The 27,296-nt window shown below is 31.1% G+C and overlaps 5 protein-coding genes across 9 annotated transcripts; 4 read left to right on the top strand and 1 right to left on the bottom strand.

Annotated features, from left to right (window-relative positions):
• Positions 1–368: 368 nt before the first annotated feature.
• LOC115876742 (battenin) lies at positions 369–6,488 on the top strand. 3 transcript variants are annotated; one of them, XM_030892647.1, is made up of 9 exons: positions 369–656; positions 4,253–4,530; positions 4,851–4,969; positions 5,022–5,180; positions 5,239–5,376; positions 5,515–5,713; positions 5,768–5,917; positions 5,986–6,126; positions 6,232–6,488. In XM_030892647.1, exons 2-9 carry the CDS (start codon positions 4,345–4,347, stop codon positions 6,361–6,363), a joined length of 1,224 nt encoding a protein of 407 aa, XP_030748507.1. In that variant the 5' UTR covers positions 369–656; positions 4,253–4,344; the 3' UTR covers positions 6,364–6,488. The 3 variants fall into 3 exon arrangements, with proteins under 3 accessions (XP_030748507.1, XP_030748509.1, XP_030748508.1); XM_030892649.1 differs by having other exon boundaries at positions 401–661; XM_030892648.1 differs by lacking the exon at positions 369–656 and adding an exon at positions 2,628–2,772.
• A 766-nt stretch (positions 6,489–7,254) lies between these two features.
• Positions 7,255–10,560, bottom strand: LOC115876741 (actin-like protein 6B). The gene is made up of 7 exons (XM_030892646.1): positions 10,316–10,560; positions 10,011–10,196; positions 9,641–9,953; positions 9,370–9,583; positions 9,052–9,309; positions 8,902–8,997; positions 7,255–8,840 (listed from the first exon to the last, which is right to left on the bottom strand). The coding sequence occupies exons 1-7, from the start codon at positions 10,338–10,340 to the stop codon at positions 8,673–8,675; spliced, it is 1,260 nt and encodes a 419-aa protein (XP_030748506.1). The 5' UTR covers positions 10,341–10,560; the 3' UTR covers positions 7,255–8,672.
• On the top strand, positions 10,340–13,399 carry LOC115876740. 2 transcript variants are annotated; one of them, XM_030892643.1, is made up of 7 exons: positions 10,340–10,473; positions 10,596–10,692; positions 10,765–11,341; positions 11,501–11,629; positions 11,684–11,809; positions 11,864–12,010; positions 12,075–13,399. In XM_030892643.1, the coding sequence occupies exons 2-7, from the start codon at positions 10,675–10,677 to the stop codon at positions 13,280–13,282; spliced, it is 2,205 nt and encodes a 734-aa protein (XP_030748503.1). In that variant the 5' UTR covers positions 10,340–10,473; positions 10,596–10,674; the 3' UTR covers positions 13,283–13,399. The 2 variants fall into 2 exon arrangements, with proteins under 2 accessions (XP_030748503.1, XP_030748505.1); XM_030892645.1 differs by having other exon boundaries at positions 10,381–10,473; positions 10,615–10,692.
• Positions 13,400–14,948: 1,549 nt separating this feature from the next.
• LOC115876739 (protein SHQ1 homolog) lies at positions 14,949–16,629 on the top strand. Its single transcript, XM_030892642.1, has one exon. The coding sequence runs from the start codon at positions 15,112–15,114 to the stop codon at positions 16,513–16,515; it is 1,404 nt and encodes a 467-aa protein (XP_030748502.1). The 5' UTR covers positions 14,949–15,111; the 3' UTR covers positions 16,516–16,629.
• Positions 16,630–16,683: 54 nt separating this feature from the next.
• LOC115876738 (BTB/POZ domain-containing protein 7) lies at positions 16,684–25,927 on the top strand. Of its 2 annotated transcripts, none has more exons than XM_030892640.1 (7): positions 16,684–17,308; positions 19,608–19,892; positions 20,355–20,743; positions 20,800–21,191; positions 21,246–21,503; positions 21,668–21,851; positions 21,915–25,927. In XM_030892640.1, the coding sequence occupies exons 2-7, from the start codon at positions 19,639–19,641 to the stop codon at positions 22,856–22,858; spliced, it is 2,421 nt and encodes an 806-aa protein (XP_030748500.1). In that variant the 5' UTR covers positions 16,684–17,308; positions 19,608–19,638; the 3' UTR covers positions 22,859–25,927. The 2 variants fall into 2 exon arrangements, with proteins under 2 accessions (XP_030748500.1, XP_030748501.1); XM_030892641.1 differs by having other exon boundaries at positions 16,685–17,308; positions 21,927–25,927.
• The last annotated feature ends 1,369 nt before the right edge of the window (positions 25,928–27,296 follow it).

Genomic DNA, 27,296 nt, shown 5'->3' with positions numbered 1-27,296 from the left:
TAAAACATATGAAGAGCAATGTTATAAATTCATAATTAGGATTAGATAAAGTGCAAATAATCAGTATGCTTGATGATAAGAATATGTAAAATTTTATTAAAAAAAAATATTTTTTTGACTACGTTTAAATTAGATCTCATTAGGGTTTGGATGGATATAATTAATATTAATTTTCTCAAAACGCTAATAATTCTAATTTCGTGTTTTTTTTTCGCTTTTGTAGTACTATTCGTGGTTAAAACCCAAGGTTATTTTACTATAATTTACAAAAGGTTAATGAAACACCTTCCCTGTAATTAAAATTATACGAAAATATTTTGTCAGACACGAGAACAAACTACAGCGCGTTTATGAGTACCTACCCGAAATATTCGTCCACTTGATAAAGTTTTGTAATGATTAGTGATTGTTTTAATCTCGACCCAAACTGATATAGTACTAGTTAATATAATATAGAACGATTTAATAGTGATTTAAGATTTAAGAATTTTTTTATTGCCAATTACATTGGGCTGTTTGCTGAACGTCGGGACTTAAAGTACTATAAGCTTCATTGAAGACTATCTCGCCGTACTTTGATTTGGCAAGTTTAGCGAAACATTGTCGCTTGTGCATTCCTCTCGAGTACCACGGACTTGACGCCTGAAGTACCTCAGGTAAAGTACGTTTATAAATGGTTTATAACTGAACTCTCTCGTATTTATGTGTTTATTGGCTTGATTTATTTAAAAATTACATGAAAACTACTAATGTATTCAAGGAAAAACAAAACAATCTACTTAATTATTGTGGTTTATCAGTTAAACACGTAGAATTTAATTGTTGTTTTTTAACTAACTGGTTTTGCTTAATAATAAATTCCATTTAATTGAAGTACTTACTGTAGCATTAAAAAAATATATCTAATTATATTTTAATTTTTTGGTATATTATTTTTCCGAAAAAAATATTAATTTTATATTTTAAATAAACCAACTAGTACCTATTAACGGTTTATATAAAATAATTTTTACCTATTAAACATTGATTAAATCGTCTGAATATATTTCTAATTCATATATTTTTTAGACTTAATTAAAAATTCAATTAAATTACTATAATAAGTAAAGTAATTATTTCTTTTAGACATATATATATAAGATTCGGCCACACATGTAACTGAACATGTAACAACTAATCCTAGTTTGATGCTCCGGAAATCAATTTTATTTTAAATAAAAAATGTTAATAATAATTTTCATATTTTTGATAAATCAAATAATTCAATTTTATATAAATTAAATATGTAGTAAATATATAATTTTTCTTTAAATTATACAGAGTACTTCAATCAATCAAAGGGATTGATTGTAGACAATTTAGTTCAATAATTAACAAAGAAATAATAGAAGTAAACATTGCTGCTTTTCAATTAAAAAAAATACATCATAATTATTTTTTTTCGGTCTTCTGATTACCAAAAAATTGTCAAAACCCTAACTAACGATATGCTGGCAATAGCTAAAATTATTTTATGTCTACATTTATTATACAGGGTATTTCAAAAAACAGGTGCCATCTCTCGTGGGGAGATTCCTCATGTAGAAATAAAATTTATTTTTCATATCAACATAGGTCCGATTCTGCTTCATTTCGTAGCTACATGGGTTTAATGTCTTCATTTTTAATAATCATCATTTAATGTTTAATAAAATTTATTAATAAATTAGATTAAAGAAATAATTTAATATTTATTTTAATTTTATTAATTATGATTAATAAAACTGCGTTTATCTCATCAATGAGACAAAGTATCAAGATACAACTTTTAACCTGCACTAAATGGCCTTCACAATTTTGCCAACAAGAAAAAAAAAGTCAGTAGCCCATTAATTTTAAAAAAATATTCCAGGATAACCCATATCCTTCCCATATGCATATGTCCCTGGTGAATATGTCAACACTTTTTTTGCATTAAAATATGTTGCACTTATAGTCACTTTTACCCTCAAAATTTCATTCAAATCGCTGAAATATTTAACATCCTGTAGCTACGAAACAAAGCAGAATCGGACCTGTGTCGATATAAAAAATAAATCTTATTTTTACATGAGGAATCTCCCCACGAGAGATGGCACATATTTTTGAAACACCCTGTATATACATTTTATAAAGTATAAAAATAAATAATTATAGAATATATAGCTAGGATTCTATACACATATCCACAACGCTCTATATAAATTTATACAATATTTTTTGTATAGGTACGTTCAAATATTTTCGCGATTCTCAATGTTTATTTGACATTTTTTTAATATTCTTTGGAAATGTTTGTACTATTTCTTTGCGTTGCAATAATTTTAATGAAAAACAAAAATTTGATGTAGCTCTAATTATCAGTATTGTATTATCCAGATATTATATTCTATTTTTCTACACTCTACACCCCGTATGTTTTCCATAAATATTGCTTAATGTATTGTATTAGTTAGACAAATAAAGATTTTCTTTTAAGATGAACTATACTACTATACTAAAGATAAATGAATCACCTTATTGGTTATTTGATGTAAACGCAAACATAAACATTTATATATGTATGAAACAATCTTATAAATATCGTCATTTTATTTTGAAAACTTTAGTATAGTGTGGTACCTACAGAAATATACAGTAAACTATTGAATAATAAAATAATATATACAAAAATGTATTTGTGTTGTGATGTGTAAAATCTGTATATGCAGATGCGCCTCTATTTTTGACAATATTTAAAATTTAATCCTAACCGTAAGTTCATAAATAGCCCATGTGCTTAATGGCAATTCCATGTCCAGTTCATTCTCTTTGCATATTCGATAAGTCAATTATATTTTCACTCAAATCCTCGCACGGGTTTATATAAATGTCACTCAAACTCCGTATTCCTATATATGAGGACTAATTTTTATTGCCTTGAATATTAATATTCGCTTGATTAAATTACAGAGCATAAAAAACGGTCCAAAATAAGGCAAATTTAATATCTATTAAAACCAACTTTATTATTTTTGGTTTATTTTGTTCCTTTCATGTTGGTACTGTACTTGGTCGGTTTATGACATATTTGCATGGGCTAAACTCACTAAGAGACAGTACCAATGGAAGTTTCTCCACGTAATTTAACTTCTATATTTGTCTTGTCTCCAAACTAAACTTAAAAAATATATTGGTGTTTGACAGACTTTTCGTCGACACTTTTTTAACACTAAAATGTGTCGCATTTATAGTAACTTTTACCCTCAAAAATTTCATTCAAATCGGTATTGGCAAAAAATTATAATAAATCGAAAAGAAAATAAGATTTTAACCCCCTGTAACTATACGAAACAAAGCAGAATCGGACCGATATATAAAAAAAATAAATCTTATTTATACGTGAGGAATCTCACCACGGGAGATGGTATGTTTTCAAATACCCTATATAAATCTAGGTGCTGTTTGAATTTTGAATTTGATTATTTTCTTAACTGTTGTTATTGTGAATGAAACAGCAAAATAAAAACACTAAATCACCACAATACACCAAAACACTTTTACTTTTACACTGGACGCGCGTTTCGCTAACCATGTTAGCATCATCAGCAGATGATTATAAACTGATTGAAACTAACATGGTTAGCGAAACGCGCGTCCAGTGTAAAAGTAAAAGTGTTTTGGTGTATTGTGGTGATTTAGTGTTTTTATTTTGCTGTGTAACACCAAAGGTTCCAACCCTCAACTGTAATAATCATTGAAAGACCTATTACCAACTGTTTACCAGTTGCTAAATTTAATAATAATTTTATATACATTATGTCTCAGAAGTAAGTGCAAGTATTCTCAGGGGTGGTAGATCCCGATAAAAGAAATATATTTTCTCTTTATCGTTTTTCAAATAAGTCCAAAATAACGAAGTTATTTTACTTTGAAAATTTCCAAAAAAAAAAATTTGCTAAAATTTTGAGAACCACTGGATCTTTTCTGGATTTTCTTTCTTGTAAATTTAATCTACTACCTATGTTGCCATATTATCAAGAAATTATGTTTTTTAACTAAAAACTAAAAAAAAATCCAAAAAAATTTTCAAAAAATTCCGAATTTTCCAAAAAAAAAGGCGTGTTTCTAGGATACTCCCAGTTAAAATACTTGCACTTATTTCTGGGACAGCCTGTATATATAATTTTAATAATAGAAAAATATCATTTTAATTGTTTCTATTACGAGTATATGCATTATCCTTTTCTTTCAGGTTGTTTGCCGTATTAAGGATTCTCAAAAGCCAAACCAATGTTCTAGTAGATCTCATTAAATAATAGGAATATTTATTAAAAACTAACAAACATGTCGAATTGTGATACTTCCACCACTGTCCTATCCAAAGAGGAGCTTTCAGCAGAAGCAACACCAAGAACAAGGTGCTACAGATCTCTTGTAGCATACTGGATCTTAGGCCTTTGTAACAATTATGGATATGTGGTCATGCTAACAGCTGCCAGTGATATAATTGGTGAAAGTAGCGAGGCTAATGTACGTATAGGTATAGTCCATCCATGACAATTTATTTATGATTTTTGGTATTTCAATAAATACTTAAATCTACTTTATTTTCGGATATTTTTTTGAACTAACAACTACATTTGAATATTTAAAAATACAAGTACTTAAAAAACATCTGTTGTAAATATATTCCAGCAATCAATTGAATTTAATCATACTTGCTAAAACGTTTTAAATCAACTAACATCTTAATTTAAAATAATGTCTGTTTAGCATAGATTTTAATTCATGACAATTAAAATTAACTTTATCATAATGAACTAAAAAATCTGACGTATTTTTGTTTTTAGAGTAAAAGTAAAGTAAGAGAAAACTGTACTTATATGTCGACTGGGGCAATTCTACTGGCAGATATACTTCCAGGGTTGATAGCAAAGTCCCTGGCTCCATTTATACCATTTTTCGTACAGTAAGACTAAAATTAATAGTTATTTAACAGAACTAACGAAAGAATGTTTTAGTATAAGAGTAATTTTATGTGTGATTCTCGCTGCGGCTGGTTTTCTCGCTGTAGCTTTTGGAGGCACCATATTTATATCTATCTTAGGTGTTGTTCTAACATCTTTTAGTTCTGGATTGGGTGAAGTAACTTATCTCCAATACAGCTCTTTTTATCATAAGTGAGTATTCAAATCACTCAATATGGGTCTAGAATGTAAAATCAATTTCTTTTATTAGGACTGTGATCTCTTCTTGGAGTTCTGGAACAGGAGGAGCGGGTGTAATAGGATCTCTATCATATGCATTATTACAGCAACTAGGCTTGCAGACTACATTACTAATAATGCTTGTAATACCAGCGTTAATGTGCATTTCGTAAGTATCTCTAATTCTCTTTTTTTACGTATGTAATGTGAGGTCTTGCTATTTTGGCTTTATAGAAGAACATTTTATAAGAAAATCGTATAAGAAGAGAAACACGTACATGAGAAAGTGATTTTCTGAATATTACAGATTCTGGATCATACTCCCAAAACCATCTAAAGATGACATCGCTCTAGCCTTAGAGATCCAGAGGAAAGTCAACGAAGAAGAACTGACAAATCCAAAGGAAACCATCATTAGAAAGCTTAAACTTATCCCTGGACTTTTGAAATACATGATACCTTTTGGACTAGTTTACCTCTTTGAATATTTTATTAACCAAGGAACTGTAAGTGGTATAATATAAGAGTACCGATCAATTATTTTTTATCTAAAATTTCAGTTTGAAATAATTCAGTTTGAAAATTTCTGGCTATCAACTAGTTCCCAATATCGATGGCTACAGGTCACTTATCAAGTGGGAGTCTTTATATCTAGATCTTCCGTTAATTTCTGGCATATAAAACAGACATGGATTATGGCAGTTTTCCAGGTAGATATATACCTAAAATAATAACGCATATTACGAAACATATATTTACAAAAAGAACATATTTGTAGGGTATTAACGTAATCATTTTTACGACAGAAGCTATTTATTATTATATTCCAAGTTTCTACATAGTTGTGGCCTTGGTTTTGTGGGAAGGCCTGCTTGGAGGATCCTCATACGTGAACACATACTACAGAATTACTAATGAGGTAAGGTCTTAGGGTAGAGTTCGATAGCTCATTGCTAAATCTAACATATAACAATATATGATTTGAAAATATAGTTGCTGCTAATATATCTAGATTCATTTTTAGGTTGCTCCGGAAAACAAACAGTTTTCAATGGCTATTACAGGTTTTGCAGATAGTGCTGGGATTTCTTTGGCGGGTATTTTTGCTATTTTAGCACACAATGCCATTTGCAATATTCCTTTACCAGGAAGATAAAACAAGGACTTAAATATATCTGATTTTTTTAATGTTATACCTATATGTTATTGTATTTATTCAGTCAAGATTTTTTTTATTTAGAATATGATGTTTTATTTTAAATAAACTAACTAAAAAAAAAACATTTTTAACCTGTTACATTTTTTCTATATTTTATTTTTGTAACTTCAAAATTGAAGATTTTAAAAATAGTTATTTTTTATACAAGATGATAATGCAATTTTTTGGTCGTGTATAAAACAATATTTTTTTCCATAGCGAGGTTACGTTTTAAAAAATATTCAGAAATTATTATTTCAAGGAATTTATTACGAGTAGAAAAAATATTGTGCTGGGTTGGCGTTGGTTTCTATTTAATTTGACAAATAAATAAAGCTGTCTCTTTAGTTGTCAGTTTTGAGTCAATATTTTTTAATTCTCTTTCGTGTCGATTACTAATTGAATTGGAGCCAGAAATGGCTCAAAACGAAATAAGTAAATTACCAACAGATATTCAGGCTGAGGCGACAAACGCTATATCCAAACTACTTCCATTTAAATCCCGAATAACTTATGAAAAGGAATGCAATTTTTTTCAAAAATGGAAGCAATTAAAAAACGTGCGAGAAGAAATAAAGATTTTAACCTATCCTCGCTGTTAAAGTATTATCCTTGTATTATTTAATCTACCCTTGAGGTTAAAGTACTATTTTATCTACTATTTTTGATAGATATAAGGCTATTTTAACAGTTGCTATAGAAAAAAAGAAAAAACTTTATTATGATGGTAAAATGTTAATTGCAGTTACTTATGACATCCCCTTGTATTGACGCCGCGCTAGGCCGCTGCTAGGTAAAACCTTTTGGTAAAACGTTGTGTAAACGGTAGACGTAAAGAACACACAAACATCTGTAAGATATTCCTTTATTGGCACATAATGAGTTACAATAATAAAATGACACATACAGCTGCATGTGCAAAAGAAAATAAAATATGGCAACACATAAATAGGAACATTAAATTCAATATTGCAAACGGGAAATTATCACACGAAAGAACGAAATTTTGAGATCAGTAATTTTTAGACGAGTATTTACCGTTAAAATGACTAGTTTCTAATTTCAATAATCACTATTCTACAAACTGGGACAGTATCTTGATAAAAAAATAAAACAAAATATCGTGCTCAAAGCACAAAAATAATAAATAATACTGCTCAAAAGCAGTGGAAACAAAATTCTGATAATATTTGTTTCTAGTTATGTCTACAGGGTGTACCAAAAAGTTCAGTGCAGTATTATTATTGAATTCCATTTGTTGAGAACATTTTGGGGCACTCTGTATATTCCAACCGTCAGAACATTGAATTTTTTTAGTGTAACCACGAACAAGACTTTGATTCGTTTACCACATTTTATGAAATCACAAAATTACTGATAATACTAAACAGAACAACAAATATAATACAGAAACACATAATCTACCTAACTTAGTTTCAGCTTTAAGCTTTAAACTATTACTGGCCAGCAAAAAATATTTAAAACATAATCTCAACATTATTTTTTAGGCAGATTTCATTCTGCTGAAATTAAATCCATCAGTCTTAATTTTTGGATATAATACAGTTGAATTTCTAGTCTATCAAGATCTGTGCAAATATAAAGAGTGTGCCATAAAGTTCGTTACAGAAGGGATTAGTTTAATGGTTTTGTTATTGAAAAAAGGTCTTTTTCAATACCTCGATAAAAAAATTCCCATTGTTTACGATTTTTTTGGGACACTCTGTATAAGTAAACGTATATCATAATCATAAAATATTAAGACATAAAATAACTAACTAAAATATACTCGTGTAATAAATATTACAAAAGCTACAAGATACAAAATTATTGTCACAAAATATTTTTTAAGATAGAATTTCCTTACTTTTATTCTTTTTTATTTAATGAGAAAAATATTGAAAGATATTCTTTTTCACCTTCTTTTATACATTTTTCGATTATTTTACTCAGAATTTCTGTCTACTTCAGATTTACTCAGAAATAAAATTTTCCTGCTATAGGAAGTACAGATGAAGTACTTTTGTTAATAAAATTATTCGGTAATGTATAAAAAATGTACTAATTAATTGAAACGTCTTAAATTATTGTCAAAAATTATAGAGATTCTAAAAGAGATTATAAAAAAGTCAATTTTTTTTTGTTGGCAGGAAATTCTTCTTTAGAAGTTACATTAAGAAATAAACTATCATAATAACTGTAAGAAAATCCTTCATATGAAAATAATACTAGGAGAACAAAAAATTAAAATCAGTCATTAGATAAAATTAAAAGCATTTCGTTTGTACCACTGCTTTCCCACCTTCTTCATATTCCTGCTTCGATACCCACATTTGCTGGAATGAACCTAGAGAACTTAAAATTGAACCACCTGTCCAGGCACCAAATCTTCTTTCTGAAGCTCCTGGGGCACTAATAACCTTGAGGCGCATACTCTGAAATAGAGAAGCATATAATAGTATAATACTCTCATTAAATAAATCCACAAAATATTACTGGAGGTGTTTTTGCTGCCAGATCCCTGTTAAGTCTTTCAGTGAAGCCCTGAAGACTAGAACATCCGCCAGTAACAACTACACTTCCATACATTGCCTGAAAAAAATGTAAGTGTCATACACGTTATTAAATGTACAATCTTTGTCTTACTGGTCTAATATCAATATCACACATTCCTACACTTGTTGTAACCAAAGATCCAACACCAAGAATGGGCTGAATACCAGCTTTAGCTCCATTAGTTGGGTTAAACAAAGGTTCAGGAATTTTGAATCTTTCTACACCAAAATCTTTATGAAATCCATTTGAAAATTCATAATGAGTAGTAGGCATAGTCTTTACAATTTCTTCATCGTAAGAACTATCAGAAACTTGTAAAACAGTTGCTTGAAAGTCTTGCATCACTTCCTAAAGTACAAGAAGACATCGTATGATTGTATAGTGTTTAGAAATTGATTAATAACATACCCTGATCATGTAGGCAAACCAAGAATCAGTCAAATTATAAGGAACATCACGTCTTTGCCAATTTGGCAAGTCTTCAGGTCTCCCTATTTCCTTAGAGGCAACAAAACTAGGAGGAACCAGTTCAATACCTCTCTCTTGTAAATAAATTCTACATTGCTCGCTAAGGTAATCTCCACCAACTGGTGATTTGACAACAGCCTGTGTTAAAACATACCTATAAATTAAATGAATATATTACTAAAAAAAAGAACTTTATTTTAATATTCCCTACCCATCATGAACTGGAACAGCAGAAGTGTGAGTGGCTCCACTGTCAAGGACTAAGCATGTAGGCCTACCATTTGCAAAGGCAGCCAAACTAGCATTTTTAGCAAGGTACGCAGCAGGAACTCCGTATTTTTCAAACATTAGTTCAGCCATCTCTTCCCTTTTAGGTGGTGTAATCCATGGAGGCTCTGTTAATAATATTGGGTGATCTCTTGGCACAGCCTTTAACGCTGAATAATAGATATAATCAAGAAAATTTTCAAACATATCCCAATTTTCAACCATCCCATCTTTCAGGAAACTGCTAAGTTCCATCTCTATAAAAATAAATATGATATTAAAATAACTACAGTAAAAAAAAATTTACATAGTACCTGGTCTCCACACATGTATAGCACATAATCCAATGTTATAATGAGTAACAGGAACAGATACTTCATCTTCAGAGTCGAGCCACACTCCCACAGTTGTTGGTATATCAACTTTTGGACTGTCTTCTCCTGCATATCCTGCTCTTACACTGTTATGACCTATGTCAAAGACCAAGGCCCCGACTTCATCTGAATTTGACAAAATACAAGTTTATTTTTATTGCTCTTTTTTATAGAATGATATTTCAAACAAAAAATGGACAGGTTATAAGTTTAAAGAAATTGTTCAAAACAACGTGTGTACTAACCTCCACCATACACTGCTCCACTCATATTTCTCTAAAAAGTAGTATTTTCTGGCCCTTTAATACATCTGGTGGTATTTCTAAAATAATTTAGGCTTGCCGGTGATATTGTTTACAAAACAAAGCTCTTCATTTTTGAATACTAAATTACAATTATGCAAGTAGGTATTTACACAATTTAAAATTAATTTCTTCCTGTTATTTTCTGCTTAACACTTAATACAATTTTATTAAATTAATTTTTATATACATATCAATTTTAAAAAAATAATAATTTTGACAGTAAAAAAACATATGTGCAGAATGGATGAGCAAAGAACCGCGCAAAATCAATAGAAAGAAGTGGCGGGTGAATTAAAAATATGCGAGGATACGAAGCCGTGAGTTTTCATTAATCTATATTACATATTTTTATAATTAAATGACGACATTTATTTTCTATTTATTTTTAGAACAATTGTCGTTTATGTGAAAAAGCATTTTGCTGTGAGAACTGTCGCATAAAACACGAAACAAACGTTCACAATATATTTCCTTCCTGCGATATTTGTGTTTATGGGGTATTTTCATATGGAAATATAGATGATTTATTACTCAAACATTTAGAAACTACCCATTTGCCATTGTATTGTAACTACTGTACGAAAATATTTAAGTGCGTTGAGGATATTCTGCAGCATAGGAAATGTTCTGTGCTTCCTTTTAAAGAAGATTCCCCTAAAACACCATTTGCGGATATTCCATCGCTCCAAGTCGAAGATAACCAGAGCCCAATTTTGCAAGAGTTTCAAGGAAAAGAGCATTTAAAATATGTTTTTAATTTAGCCACTAGCACACCCATGCAAAAAGGAAATGAAATTAATTCGTTTGAAAAAAGTAGGGAGCCCCTAACACCTGTTGATCTATGTTCTATGATAAAAAATAAAAGTATTATCAAAAAAACGGATTCCATCAAATCTCAGCACTCTTCTAAGAGAAGAGTTACTTTTGGTCAAACACCCAAACACAATTCTGAAGAGACAAAATCAGGTATAAATTATATTTTAATTTCTTTGTTATACTTAAAAATAGTTTAATAATTTTATGTTGCATTGATAAACCCATCAAACAAAATACAAAAGAATTTTCACCAGGCATCTATTTTAAGTAATTAATTAAAACCTAAATTAATTTTTATTTTCGTTTTAGGACTCATATCGGGAAGTCCAAATACAAGTAGTAATCAATCACATTTTATACCAATTGATTCAAGCGCCAAACATATTCAACTAGAAAATGCCGAACAGTTAGATAATAGCCAGGATATTTTAACGCCAAGTAACAGAGAAAAATAAGATAAATAATTGACAATTAATTATATGAATCTTTTAGGTATTGTAAACGCAAAAAGCGATTTATTTTACAGTGCGAAATCTGAGCAATTTGTCAGTGTAGAAGGTTCCTCTAAAATTAACAACAAACAGTCACAAAATACTAAACTCGAAGGTTTTACACCAGGTATTTAAATATTTATTAGTGATAAAATAGCGTATGGAAATTAAATATTTTTAGTGGCTATTCGAAATTCACAAAAAATGGTAAAGGGACAAATTTCTAAGGAGTTTAATAATGAAATATCACCTGAAATAAGTAATAATGGAACATACACAAAAGGTGAAAACAACTTAAATGAAATGTCTATGGTTCTGTGTACACCAGGTACCTATTTATATTTTAGTTTAAAAAAATATTTCGTAGACTAATATATTATTATTCTTTACAGAGGTTTCTAAAACTAGAGGAAGCATTCGAAAACATCCAGAGAAGGACATGTCTCCTATAATAGAAAACACCAAAGAAATTACAGATGTTTATTCTGAGGAAGATATACATAAGAAGCACAATGCAGACAACCATAAAAAAGCTTGTATAGTTCTGAGTACACCTGATTCCCAGCAAGATATTTATGAGACTGAACAACAGCATGCAGACAATCTTAAAGGAACATCCATGGGTCTGTGTAAACCTCTTTCTGATAAAAATGTTTATGAGACTGAAGAGCAGCATGAAACTATGTGGCTGAGTGCAACAAATTTAGAACAAACCAGCAACTTATCTGGACAAACTGACCAAAAAAATAAATCTGAATTAAATTTAGAAAAAGAAAATAATGTAAACATGCAATCGCCCTCAAGGCAAACTAATAGAAGAGTCAGTATTGTTATGCCAAGTCCCATCATCAAGAGAACTAATCTTCAGATGAACTTTCAATTTCCAGCACATCTTTCATCTACTCCCATAGTGGCTAATAGCGAAGTAAAAATAAGGCATACAAAAATAGTTGAGGAGATATCAACCAAAGTTTTATCATGCCAAACTCCATTTAAAACGCCACAGGGAAAGTTATTTCAGATTGTACAGAGAAAAATGGGGGAAAGTTCTAAACTCGGTCGAAATTTTGCTGCTTTACCAATGATCGAATCAACTTCAACAAACGAAATTGATAATTTTTCAACTAGTACAAACTTAGATCACCACGAAAGCCAAGAAGATGATATTTCAAACATAAAACCTCATACAGAATCACAGATATCTGTTAGCTCCATGACAGAATCCAGTTTATGGACATCAATGACAAATATAGTAAAAAGCGTTTTTGGTGGATTTAAAAATTCAAGTCAACAGGATTTACATCAATCAAATTCTGCTTCGTTTAAAAGACAACACTCTGATTCCGATTCTAACGAAGTTTTAGAAGAACCACGTCTAAAAAGGTTTAAGTTTAGTGATATTAAATGTCGTAAGCCTATAAGACAACTTTCTGGCAACGAAATAGCACCTAGAGTGTCTGCTACACAATCAGGTTTAGCTACCTTTAAAATTGTTAAGTCCGTTAGTACATTATACGGGTGTGAAAGAATTAGAATTCAGTGCGATAAGGCAACACAAACTGATGATTATTTAATGTATGGTTGGTATCCTAAAGTATAATTATTATAATGTTTATTTTTAGACCATGCATACAAAATGTTTGTTACTGTACCGTATAGCCTCGTTTATATTTTTGTATATGTACAATTTTTTTAAAATAAAATACTGTGTCTTTTATTATTGATTTCATTTCAGATTTAATTCCAAATTATTTTAACTCGTTTTCGAAACACCCTCTATAAGAGGTTGTATCTCTGGTTGCATAAATAGACATTAGTTGGATTCTTAATAAACAAAGTAATTTTCTCTGTACAATGAGTAATATTAAAATAAAAGCATCAAATTATACTGATTGGTATTACGATATTTAAGCATTTAAACATAGTATTTAATGTAAATAAAAAACATAGTATTTAATGTAAATAAAATTATTATATTAATAGGAAATAAGCTGCCTGTAAATTAAAAATCTGACAACATTGCTGTCTCCAACGGGATCTGCCTGTCACATTTCTGAGCGGGAATTTGTATTGTCTTTGATGTTTGATTTAAACATGTTTAAACTTATCCTGGTCTCTTGAAACTGAAATAAAATATTCAATACAATGGCTTCGTACGATTTTGTGACCTCTGCTTGTTTAATCTCAGGTTCCGGGTCTTCCAGGTTTTATAATTTAAGGTAGGTGTAGCATTTGTGTTAGTTTTAAAGTTCGCAGTTGAAAGTTTAAACTGTTCAGGTATAATAAACTATTTTTATTATCGGAAACATATACTTAAATACGAAGAATATATTTTTCTATTTATTATTTCGTTTTAGAATCTTTTGCTAAACTATGTAATACCGAAATAGAATAAAAATCTAGACATCGGGGTACTACGACCATTTTGTCTAGAGCGGTCATCTAACGAAAAGTGAGAAATTAGCTGGTTATAAATTATAACTAATTGGCAATTGGTAAGTGTGCATTATTTTCATGTGTATTGTCTCATAACATTTTATAACAATAACACTGCGATAATCTATTATTTAGAAAACGTTAATCATAAGATTATTTTTGGTAAATCAATTTTTTTATTAACAACCTATATTCACTATTATTAAATGTTTTTTTCTTAAATAAACTGTGAATTAAATGAGACGATAAATATGTTATTGATATATTTCATTGTTTTAGTGTAACTTGGTGTACTCTATTGTAAGTTTTGGAAATATTCAACTAAAGTATATGTATATGGACGCCCTTTTTTGCACAGAGTTCGCAAAGTAACGCCGACTATAAAATATTAATAATAATGGTAAGTAGGTCTTATTTAAAATATCTATCAACTAATATAGCTATAGCTTTGTACATTTTTTAACAGGGCTTTGTTTAATATATATGATTTTAATTATTTATAGTATTCCTACAAGGCTTTTTTTCTTACGGATGTCTTCTTCATAAAACAGCTAGTGGATATGGAGTTAAGAATGCAGGTAACTGTGGTAAGTGAAGAAAATTTTATAAATAAAATATTGCATGTCAATTAAATGAGAAAATCAGAAAAAAAAGTATCTATAGGGTTTAAATTACTGTAATGATCTCATTACATGTAGTTTTAAATCAAGATCTGTATAGTTAGCGATCTTTAGCTTTTTAAATATTTTGAATTTACGGTTTTTTCACTTTCATTTTAATAAAAACGGACGTCTATGCCACAGGAGCCACAGGCTATGCGGACGGCTAGATAAAGATTTCTGTAACTAAAACCTAAAACCAAACCAAATACAGATCAATGTAACATAACTGTGAACATAACCTTATATACTGTTCATTTATTTCTGTGATTTATTTTGAAACTGTGTTTTGAAATTAAAGCTGAAAAGTAAAAATATTAGGTGGCAAAAGAAAATGATAACTCCACGATTTAAACTAACTCAAGATGATAACTTTGTTTTCATTAATATTCGTGCCCCTTACTCCAATTTACGTGAATTGGATATATATGTTGATGAAAACGTATTCCTTTTCTCTTGTAAACCGTATTATCTAAGATTAATTTTACCAGGAAACATAATAGAAAATGAGCGGATGAAAACTTCATTTGATACCGATTTAGGAGAGTTTTCTTTTACGTGTCCCAAGCAGAATCCAGGTGAACATTTTAAAGATCTTGATCTTATTACAAAATTATTAGTACCGAAAGTGGAAGCTCAATTAAATGAAGGTACTATTAATATAGAAGTGCTGTCTGAAAACGTCAATGATAACGATGTTAATATAAATAACTGTGAAGACCATCTTAACAATGATAATATCGACAGAACTAACTTGAACTATGGATTTGGATTTGCTTTAAGAGCCAGGAAAGATTTTGTCAAGATCAGTTCAATGTTTGATGATGTTTTTGAAATAGACCCTTGTCAGGTTGCGCTACTAGAAAGGCGTAAACTTAGAATACAGTATGAACAAGGGAAATTCAATGTAGATCATTATATAGCGGATTTTAGTGAAGATGCTGAAATAAACGAGATAATTGCATTGCAGTCTCCTTGGGCTCGGTTAAGTAAATCAGATTTTAGTTTTACTGATCATGAATTAGATTTCTTAAAGGATCTTCCAAACATACAATACTGTATAAGTGAAGAACAAAATAACTATTGTATGAATGGCCTCCTTGATATATTATTTGCATATTGTTATGACCAAAGATCTACATGTTTTGAGAAGAATATAGAATCTGGCTGGACCATTGTTAAACTTGCAGCCACATTAAACTGGCTTGATGTTTTTGATTCACCCAAAGAAGCATTAACCACTTCGTTTAGACGTAGTGTCATTTACCCTTTATACCGAAATTTTAATTTAAGTCAGAAAGTGTTTGAAGACCTGAAACATATTATTAGTTTAGATGAAAGGTATATTATAAGAATTTTAATAGACATCCACCAAATATTTTTGAAGGGTGATTGTTGCCGTTATATATTGAACAATTTATTTATTAGAGATTATATAACATACATTATGAAATGGCATAAAGATTTATGGCAATCTTTAGTACAGGAAACATTAAAACTTGAAATTAGGAAAGAAGATCTTGGACTCAATCTACAAGAAATTGAAAATGATTTTAAATTACATGAGAAATTTGCTGCGATGAAATTAGATGTGGAAAGAGATAGTGACGATTCTGAATATACATCATCCGAAGACACGTCTGATGATTCTTCTAGTTCGGAATATTCTACAGACTCTGAAACTGACTCTGATGATTATTCAGATCCAGCATATAATTTACCAGAACACTTAAAATAGAATTTTTTTTGTTTAATAACTGTTTTGTTTATATTGTATAGATGTATGGATAAGTGTTTAATGTTCAGTGCAATTTTGTGAGGCTTATATAAATGTAAAATAAATTGTGAATAATTAAATATTGGTATTTTTCTTTTGATGGATTTTCTTTGTGCTGGGTTTTTGGAAAGGCTGATAGATGGCGCGTTTCAGAATTCAGGTTAAGACAGAGACCTAGATAGTATCGATTATACTACGACATACGGAAGTTTTCTGTTCTTTATACAATCTTTCAGATGTAAAAACAATTTCCATGTGATTTTCTATTTACATTACTTTAAAAAAGCGTTAAAAATATATAATTCGATAAAATAGTTCAAAAATATTGTCTTGTTAGTGTATTGTTATAAGGATTTTTTAAAACGGCCAGTGTGTAAATTAATTGATTAGTGGCACTGGAATCTGACACTCCAGTAGGTGAAATGAAGTTTGTAGTACGTCGAACCTTGTTTTCTCGGGACTTGAAAGCTGGAGTATTGGTTGACACTGTTATCGAATTTCAATTTGTTTTTGAGGGCAGATATTGAGGCTCTATAAACCTATTATTCAAATTAATATGTTGTTTAAATGTGAATCTGTATCAAATTAAAGTGCAGTCGTAAGAAACTTGGTTCTATGTGGAACACAAAACATTGTTTTTCGTCCGTATAACTTAAACATGGCTACTATTCAATTTTTTAAAAATTAAAAGTGATGAATATTGCTTGGAAGAACAGGAAAATCTCTAAAATAAAGATGATTCCACAACGACCAGGTATATTTATGTTTACCAATCTGCTCAGTATTATTGTAGTAATCTTTCATATGAAAAGGGCAAGGGTTCTGCTGTCATAGTAGGCAGTGTTTACAAAGTGTATGTTGGCTGATGTTAATTAGGCAGCGAGTAAACATATATTTCAAGCTTCCTTTTATTATATTACATTTCATGTAATGCTAGAATGATTCCCTCAGCCCTATTTGCATGTGTCCTAATTAGAAGATGACATTTAGCTTTGCCTGCTGAATATCTGTTTTTACTCATTATTGTATTGCAATGTCTTGTATTATTAATTCAGATATATTTTTAACACTAGCATGATGTAAGTAATATTCTCTACATATTAAAAGATCATATTTCACAGGCATGTCATTCGTATTGTTCTTGTAAATTGTTATATTTTAATAGATATGTTGTATATCTTTAAAATCCAAGAAAGTATTCGATAGATTAGCAGTATGTCATATAAGGTATATGTTGGGTATACATTAAATAATCCTTAGTATGTTTCTAGTCCTTGTAGTTGTATTTTTTAAATTGAGTGCAGAGGTATCTTTAATTTAGGATTGACCTATATTTGCATCAAAAATATTAATTATTTTTTTAAATGCATAAAGCATATTTAAACTCTAATTCTGGTTTTCCTATGAAAATAATTGTAATTATTTAAATATAATAGCAATATTTGTACTAATATTAGTGTAGGAACACTAATAAATATAATAGCAATTATCGAATGAGTTTGTCCTTAAGATATAGTTAACAGGTATGGTAATAACTTGATATTACAATATCTGTTGAAAGAACTTCCACATAATATAAATAATTTTTTACAGCTGTTATACTTTTTTCTCCTGATAATATTAAAATAATCACATTCAGAAATTTTTGATACCTACTGTATTTTCAAAAGTATCTATTTTCTATGTGATTTGAATTTGTAGGTCTTATGTACTTTAGTTCTTGTTGAAAAGCTAGATATATCTATAGTTATTTTTCTTTGTATTATTGTGAGGTCCTTCGTACAATTCTGACCTGTTTATTAAACAACCCTCACTATTTTCATATAATCCTTCACACCCCTAAGTCAAGTAAAACAATCCCTGGTATATTCAATTAGGTAATCCTATATTTCTTTTTGTTCAACTAATCTGAATTTAATAGGTGATCCCTATAAAAGCACTATGATTAGACAATTATAAGCTACTTCATTCAATTCTGACTTTCTTTTATCTTCATCTTCTAGGCATTCTAAAACAATCCTGAGGATGTTAATGTAACCCTAGGCTTGTTGAGGCTATTAAAAAATACTAGAGGCCTATTAAAAAATACTAGATCTTTGAGACTATCATGAGGGTGTTGAATCATACTTAACATTTCCTAATCCTAATCCAATCATGAATGTCTTAATCTAATCCTAGGCTTGTTGATAGTATCCTAAGCATATTGAAAATTCATGTAAATAGGTATGTGTGAGACAATCCTAGGAATATAAAAAAAATCTTTCATTGTCTATATTGATGTAATCTTCCTAAATGTCCCAAGTATCCTTATGTAATAGTAGGCTTGTTGATGCAATCCTAGGTATCTAAAATTATAAAATTTCTTTGTTCATTTAATTAATCTTAGTTTTGTAGGTTACTCCTATACTGTGTTATTTAGTTCTGAGTTTCTACATATTTCTTATATTATTTTTTCTGTAATCCTAGCTATCCTAAACAATCCTGAGTATATTCATCAAATCCTACGCTTATTGAGAGTATTCTAGGCCTACATATTTCTTCTAATGTGCGTATCTTCATATGATATGTATCCTAGGTATCCTTAAACAATCCCAGGCTTGTTGAGATCATCCTAGACCTGTTATATCATTCCTATGTATATTGAGACATTCTTAACAATGTTAGTTCTTTAGGTGATTGTTTCTTTTGGACGTGCTATAATTTATATCAAACTTTTTTGGTTTTTCTTTTATTTTCTTCCTGTAATCCTAGCTATCCTAAAACAATCCTGAGTGTATTCATCAAATCCTAGGCTTATTGAGAGTATCCTAGGCCTGCATATTTTTACTACCTATTTCTACTACTTATTTCTTCAATTGTGTGTATCTTCATATAATCCTAGGTATCCTTAAACAATCCTAGGATTGTTGAGATAATCCTAGATCATTCCTACATATGTTGTGTGAAAGAATTCCAGGTGTTTTTAGACATTCTTAACATATTGTTAGTTCTCTAGGTGGTGGTTTTTTTGGATGTGCTATAATTTATATCAAATTGTTTTTGTTTTCCCGTAGAGGATGTCCGCGCATTTAGCGGCGGAACGCGATGAGTATATTTAGTTGTTTATTTCCGTGCGCCCCACAGTCAAGCTGGAGGAGCGCCCTAGAGAGTGAGCGCTGCATGTCAGAGCGGATGGGGGCCAGCGCGTCGGCGTCGCAAGGGATCGAGGGGGGCGCAGGGCTTGGACTGAATCAAGGCCTGGGACTCCCTCCCGGACTCGAGCCTCTTGGGCCTAGGGAAAAGAAGAAACGCGTCACTGGATTTGCCACTCTGAAGAAAAAGTTCATTCGTAGGCGCAGGTAATATCAATTTGGATCTTGATAGGGTCGAATTAAATTTGCACAGTAGGCACTCTGATAAATTATGTTAGTGGTTACTATCTTATTTGTTTATAGAATTATGAAACAATGGTAGATGCAATAATTTTAGAATATGTTAACATACACCAGAATTTTAAATTTGTTTTGAATGTACAAGGTGAAGAAAATAAGAAATTCCATAATAGAAATTATAAACACTGTTTTTATTACAAAGTTTATATTCGACATCGAAACTTGAAAACAAACTCGAAAATGATAATATAAATAATTATGTGGTAAAAATATTCCTGCTCTTTATGACCTTACATGTTAACTAAATAATGAATGAAAACCAATAATTGTCCTAGACTGATTTTTGCTGAACTTGTCTATTTAATCTGGCTCTGGATTGTGATGTGGTATATGAAAGTTTGCATGCATGTTTCTCACTGACACTTTTAGATCTTCGAAAGCTTGCGATCATGGACGAGTTTTACGAGAATTGGTATCAGACTGGAGTCCTCTAGAAGTAGCCGCTCTGTTGGAAGAGTACGAAGCTTTGGCTGCCTTAAAAGATCTCTGCGTTCAAGCTGAACTGGCTAGACCTCCAGCTGCAACGTTCAAACAAGACTTATCTGCACTATACGATTTTAAATATTGCACTGATGCGGATTTGGTTTATCGAGGGGCGTGTTTTCCTATACACAGGGCGCTGCTGTCAGCCAGATGTCCGTATTTTAGAGACTTACTAGCAGGATGTCCAGGATATGGTGCCAGGATTTGCTTAGAACTTCGTACTGCCACCGTAGACGTACAGTTGTTTTCGGCGTTACTCAGATACTTATATACCGGTAAAATATTTACGTTAATGTTCAGAGGGTGTTGGATTATACCTGATATATTTTAGGTGATATATGTCCTCATAATGCAAACATAGATATGAATCTCCTTCGACGCTTGAGAGAAGAATTCGGTACTCCTAACGCCTTAGAGGCTGATTTGCGGTACCTTTTAGAGTCAGGGGACCATGCTGATGCGGCATTGGTCTTTACTGAAGGAGCTGATGGTCCACTAGGCCCCCGACCTGATTCGGCTGGATCAGAGTATGGTTTCAGACCTCGTCTAGAGCTTCCATGTCATAGAGCCGTTTTGGCAGCTCGTTCTCCGTTCTTTAGGTCCCTTTTGGCTAGACGAGCGAGAAACCAAGAAGAACGACAACCTATTAGAATTGTATTGGATGAAGGCGTCATTCCTAAGAGATACGCTAGGGTTTTATTACATGCTGTTTATTTAGATCAGGTTTGTTGTCTACTCGCCTTGCTATTTCTTGTTTAATACCGTAAGTGATTGTAGGTGGATTTAAGTTTGATATCTAGAGGTGGATGTGGTGGGGGGCTAGGCGAAGCTCACGCCCTTGCTTATACAGGGCGAGCAAGGCCTTCTCCTTTAGAGGAAGCTATGGAATTGTATCAGATTGGTCGCTTTTTAGAACTTGATATACTCGCCCAAGGTTGTGAAGATCTTATTTTAGAGGCACTGTCTATGGATACTTTACCTGCTGTTCTTCAGTGGGCTAGACAGCCTCATGGATCAGCTTGGGTACATAGACAGGTAAGTTTCTAGTAAATGGTATATAGGTTAAGTTGTTTAGTATGAAATAACAAAATTTTACTTGACTTAAAGGACTGTTTGGCATACATTAATATTTTCATCTGAATGACTAATCCTGTATGACCAAATACTTTTCAAAAATTAATAGTTGCAAATTTTGTTAGGCATTGCATTTTTTGAGAGAAGAATTCCAGCCTGTTTCTCAGTCGCCCGTATTGCATCAGTTGGATAAAGCGCATATAATAGAGGTTTTAAAAAGTCCGTTTTTGCAAGCTAGCGAACTAGAAGTGTTACAGGCTGTATTGAAGTGGGGCGAACACGAGCTGATACGTCGAATGGAGGATAGGGGTAAGCCGAGAGCATCTGTCATTTGTCATTTGAATATAGTCAATAAATATTTTTTGATGCTAGGAATCTTTTCAGAACCAAATGTAGTGAGTCATACGGCTCATTCTGTAACTAGGAAAGGAGTGAAAAAGAGAGACTTGAGTGATATTGAGTTGAGGGAAATATTATCGGACTTACTGCCGTTGGTGAGGATGGATCACGTGCTGCCTCCTAACAGTGAGGTGTTGTGTCAGGCAATTCGTCGCGGTCTGGTCAGCACGCCCCCTAGCCATATGATCGGCGGTGAGCGTGAAAATTTGCGCGTAAACGCCTGGATTCGCGGAGGTAAGAACAACGGACTCTTCGTACAGCCTCGTTTATTTATGCCGTACTATGACGAGTTGAAAGTGCTGGTTGAAGACCAGCTAGTGCAGGAGGCAGAGATGTTGCGAGGCAGGCGCGTGCGTTGCGCGCAAGACATCCCCGACACCCTGTACATGGTCGAAACGCGTGGCGGGCCATCGGGAGTGGATGTATTAGGCGGCGCTCCTCCAGTACCTGACGTAGCGGCCTTAAACGCGATGCTAAAGCGCGAGCAGAAGCTGCGTCAAGCTCCGGGCTGTCAACGCGCTCTTTCCATGCCGCTGGCGAGCCGTGCCGAAATCGGCCGCCAAATCCGTTTAAGAGTCGTTCGCGAATTTAATTTGCCTGATAACGTAGCCGAAGCATTGGAGGCGTACCGCGCTGGGGCTCAGAATGAGGAAGCCTCGGGAGCAGGAAGACGCAGTCCTGCCCGCAGGCGTCTGGCAACACCGCCTCGGCGTCTAGTGGAGCCACCTGATGGACGCTTGCCTGATGTGGCGATGGCGCCCGCGTCGCTGGGACCACCACCAGCGCCCTCGGAGTTGCGCCTCGATTTGGGAGATGGTCCGCTACCTCGTTCGCATACCGCCCAACGTTCTGCATACCGACTGTGCCCTGCCGGACCACCGTTCGCACCCTCCGCGCCCGTACCTAGGTTTTTATAGGCCCACGCCCTTAGATTTTCAATTTTTTCTACGGACAATTATTTGTTGTTTTGAGATACCCGGTCACATGGGACATCTATTTATTAATACAAAGGTGGATACTGATTTGGGTATTTTTTTTATACTGATTGAATTTTATTATTTGTTGGGCACAATACTTTCTCGTTAAGCAACGTCTGTGCCTTTATGGCACATGCATGCAATCTTCCGAAATTTATATTTATAAACAAAATCATTTTTATGAAAAAGAAATCCACTGGGCACTAATTACAAATTTATGCACGGCATTTTATTAACCTTGATTAAAGTACATTTTAATACATGTTTAGTTTAATCTAAGACTAAAATTCAGTTGCAAAATATTTATTTAATATATTTATATCTCTCAGTTATACCACTGCATTAAGCGACGTTAATTCAAGTTTTTAATATTTCTATTATTTTTTCTTCCAAATAAAACAGCTATTGTATGTTGTATCTGCTATCTAGGTCTTCTGTATTTTTAGAATTGATATGTTAATGTGTGACATATGAACTTGTTGCGATTCAAATGATTGGTAGTAAAACCACTTCACATACATCACACGCATTAAACACAAAAAAAATAGTTTTACTCTAGCCTTTGCCATAGGACCGTTATGTCAAATTTGGTTAAAATAAGGGTTATTAAAAATTTGACACGCCTAATTTATTTTGGTTTGGTTAAAGAAAAACGTTCATATCAGTACCCACCCACCTTACCTCTAAAATTAGTCCTATTTTAAATCCTTTAAAAAGGAATGTTTTCGTGAGCATATATAGGCCAATTTTGTCTGTACTGTATATATTGGAAATATTTTGTTAAAACGGGTGAACGCAGACGAATGGCAATTTATGTTTGGGCAATATTTTTGGTTGCATTGAGGTGTTTACGGAGATAAAAAAATACTACCTATTTGTCCTTATTTTATATATTTTTATATTTCGTTTTATATATAGTAAATATGCTGCTAGAATGTTATTTATTTCATTATATACTTTTTTAACAATATTTTATACTATGTATAATGTAGAAAGTTCTTGTTTCATGTTTTATAATTCTGTCTGTTTAAAAACTTCTCTTGTTGTATTTTTGGAGGTTATATTATTGGCATTAAGTTTTTTAGTTCTATCAAATAAGAAATAAATATCATTCGCCTGTGTACTCCCAGTCTTATGGTAAATCTGTGATTCTCTTGAAGGGATTTAAAAAAATATTATTTTGGAAAAATTTTATTGTTTTTTCGGATTTTACAAACACTTTGAAACGCGTTACTTGATGTAAGAATCAGCAAAGAGTGGTGTTTGGTACAATATCAAGATGTCGCTTTTGCAAACTCAAGAAAACATTACATTTTGGCAAATATACTTAACTGCGTGTTGTAGTTTACTTAAAATCTCAGGACAATGAAATCAAAATAAACATCTTGGTGTTAGCCAATAAAAAAATATAAAAAAAACACGAAGCCAAAAAATATTAAATTGATTCTTACATCTATTTTTTTCTTGTTATATATTTCCTATCATTATCTGTACAAAGTGTCAAATGTAAAATCTGTGTTAATGTACCTGTGTCTGTTGTCTTAGATGCTGCTGTATTACTGTTATACGTGTAAATAATTGTAATTCTGGTTCTCCCAATTTGAAGATAACTCTTAAAGTGCAATATGTACTTACTCTCGTCTATTTTTTATTTTCAACACATTTTTCAATCGATTATTACGATATGTTATCACTTAAGATCTATCGAAAGTAATCTATATTGTTGTTTTTATGTATTAAAAGAGAAAAAGTGGTTGAATGGATAATTTTTGAATGAATTTAGGTCGAAAGTATGTTAAAAATAATTAAAGAGTAAAGTGGTTACTTGTTTTGTATGTCAGTGATTTAATTTTGATGGATAAATTTAGGAGAAAGTATAAAATCATAACTATATATACATAGAGTATTGTGGGGATCAATAATCTAAAAGACTATTAAATATATATAATGTAATAGCTATGGACATAATCCTTTCGAATATTTAGTTGATATTTACAGTTGATGGTTATGTAGCTTGTAAAACTTCGTGGAGGTTGTGAAAGTTAAAAATTAATATACGACATTGATAGTTTATTAATGCTCTGCAGTACTCTTTTTCTTTACTTAGGTTTGCAAAATATCTGTGATTTTTGTTGCTATTTGACGAATCAATTGTAATTTTTATCTTATTTTTGGGTCCCACCCAGTCATTATTTTGTGATATGTATTTGTAATATACAATCTCTGTCTGAACTTTTCACGTGTCATTCTCGTATTTTCGTTAGACAAACTGTATATTTATTTTTAATGCTGCATTGCAATTAGTTAGGGGTAGAATTTTGTAGAATGTTTATTGAACCAAAGAAATTTATCTATGTTCTTAATATGTAAGATCTCACTCTAATTCATTATTGATGTACTTTGTGCTAAGGTGAAAATTTTCTCATGTTTTACATTATGCTACCCTTCTTGTCTCTTACCTACCTTTAACAGTTATATCCTATTTAAATGACTGATAGCATAGTAAAAGAAATGTTCAGTGTATATATCTGTCTAAAGTAAATGAAGAAATCTGGCTTAAATATATTGACAGAAGTGAAGTTCAGTTAATGTTAATGTGTATATGTAAGTAAAAACTAAAAGTGGCTTGTTCCAATGTCATCAACACCGGAACTTACGGAACTTATACATACATATACGTCAAAAATTCAGGGTATATTTGTTTTTCGTTTTCATTTTGTGATATCTACAGAATTGTACGCTGTAATTTATTTTTTATATATCACCAAAAGCAGTTGCTCTGCAACTCCTTTCATTTTACTTAAATTCCTAAGCTTAAATTGATACCTATTTTTGGATAAAAAAAGGGCAGTGATTGAAATCAAATATAATATAGTAATTTTTTTTAGAGTCTTTGGAATTAATTTGAAATAAATTCTTGGTAGTTGTTCTACTATCAAGAATTAAGAATTTTTTTTTTAATTTTAAAATATTTCAATCATTACCAACAAAACATTTTGTATAATTTTTGTGCAAATATTCACTATTTTTAAATTCTCAAATTGAAGTTCAGTCACTTTTTAATGATCTCCCAGCTAATAGAGTTTCAGATGAAACTCCGCAATGTCAAGAATTGACTTTTATTAACAGTTTTATCAAACCACGTATTTCACTTTGTTGTTAGGACTGCTCTTGGTTCAGTGTGACCTGTAGATTTCGAGATAAAATAAAATGTTAATAAAAGAAGACATTGTATGTTATGACCTTAAGGTAGATTTATTTTAATTCACTTTTCCTTTAGTTTTTTGCTTATATAGTATACAAACATTTCTTTATCGTTAACGCGAAAAATTAGTTAATAGCTTTAATAATTTATTCTCTGTAAATAAAACCTTATTATTAAAGTTGGTGCTGTTTCACTTTGTTAAACTTATAATAACAATATATATATATATATATATATATATATATATATATATATATATATATATATATATATATATATATATATATATATATATATATATATATATATATATATATATATATATATATATCTTTAGACAGAATAGTTATGTATATAATCAGACGGTAAATTCTAAACAATATTGATTGCATATTTATATTATTTAATAACGTTAAATATTTTTCTTCTGATTATTTTGCTATTCTGTTTCCATTACTAAAACTACACCCACCTAGCATTCCTATGATCATATCTGCAAGACTAAATCCTTTATCACAACTTATCCAATACTACTAGTAGTTGGTTATATCTGTATATTTTTTAGAAACGTGTTTCACTCACTGTGCATACATTGCTGCGCATTAAACTGCAAGTATATTCTTGTGAGTTACTGCGCAGGTATGATACTGACGGTCTCACTTCATAGGGAGCAAATACTATTTAACTTTTGGAAAATAATTTTCTAGTATCTCTGAATATAGCAGAAGTATACGCAAAAAACGCAATACTATTTACGATAATAATAATACGGTCTTTAATTAAAAATATAAAAATACATTGAGTATAAAATACCCAAAAAGGCTGGTGCGAAGACAAAGTCTAATAATTTTGCTATTCTACTTAACCCTTGTACCAATAAAACCAGATATACAGATAGACAATAATATTGTGTTATAATATTCATATTAAATAATGATAATACATTTTTTTTCGCAAATGTATTAATCCATAGTCAAATTACTCGGTATTTCTATACATAATACTCTATAATAATATAAAATATAATACAATACGTTTTATTATGGCTTATCTGGAAAGCTAATCTTAGTGGATTGAAAATGAATATCCATAAAGTATTTCATAGAAACAAAAAATCAAAATAGACGTAATATTAGCCTTTATTGTTTTATAACAATAAAAATCGCTATGATA

This window comes from Sitophilus oryzae, unplaced genomic scaffold (genome assembly GCF_002938485.1).
Source record: "Sitophilus oryzae breed Bouriz unplaced genomic scaffold, Soryzae_2.0 scaffold_1440_pilon_pilon, whole genome shotgun sequence".
NCBI classification, from domain to species: domain Eukaryota; kingdom Metazoa; phylum Arthropoda; class Insecta; order Coleoptera; family Curculionidae; genus Sitophilus; species Sitophilus oryzae.
This window is presented reverse-complemented; position numbering and strand designations above follow the sequence as displayed.

Coding starts and splice junctions, on each gene's coding strand:
- LOC115876738 (XM_030892640.1), top strand. CDS start 19,639: ATGAGTATATTTAGTTGTTTATTTCCGTGCGCCCCACAGTCAAGCTGG. Junction 19,893..20,354: donor AAGTTCATTCGTAGGCGCAG/GTAATATCAATT, acceptor TGACACTTTTAG/ATCTTCGAAAGCTTGCGATC. Junction 21,504..21,667: donor CAGCTTGGGTACATAGACAG/GTAAGTTTCTAG, acceptor AAATTTTGTTAG/GCATTGCATTTTTTGAGAGA.
- LOC115876742 (XM_030892647.1), top strand. CDS start 4,345: ATGTCGAATTGTGATACTTCCACCACTGTCCTATCCAAAGAGGAGCTT. Junction 4,970..5,021: donor TTTATACCATTTTTCGTACA/GTAAGACTAAAA, acceptor AGAATGTTTTAG/TATAAGAGTAATTTTATGTG. Junction 5,181..5,238: donor TACAGCTCTTTTTATCATAA/GTGAGTATTCAA, acceptor TTCTTTTATTAG/GACTGTGATCTCTTCTTGGA.
- LOC115876739 (XM_030892642.1), top strand. CDS start 15,112: ATGATAACTCCACGATTTAAACTAACTCAAGATGATAACTTTGTTTTC.
- LOC115876741 (XM_030892646.1), bottom strand. CDS start 10,340: ATGAGTGGAGCAGTGTATGGTGGAG. Junction 8,998..9,051: donor GTGATATTGATATTAGACCA/GTAAGACAAAGA, acceptor CATTTTTTTCAG/GCAATGTATGGAAGTGTAGT. Junction 8,841..8,901: donor TGGCAGCAAAAACACCTCCA/GTAATATTTTGT, acceptor TCTCTATTTCAG/AGTATGCGCCTCAAGGTTAT.
- LOC115876740 (XM_030892643.1), top strand. Junction 11,810..11,863: donor ACTCGAAGGTTTTACACCAG/GTATTTAAATAT, acceptor AAATATTTTTAG/TGGCTATTCGAAATTCACAA. Junction 12,011..12,074: donor TATGGTTCTGTGTACACCAG/GTACCTATTTAT, acceptor TATTCTTTACAG/AGGTTTCTAAAACTAGAGGA.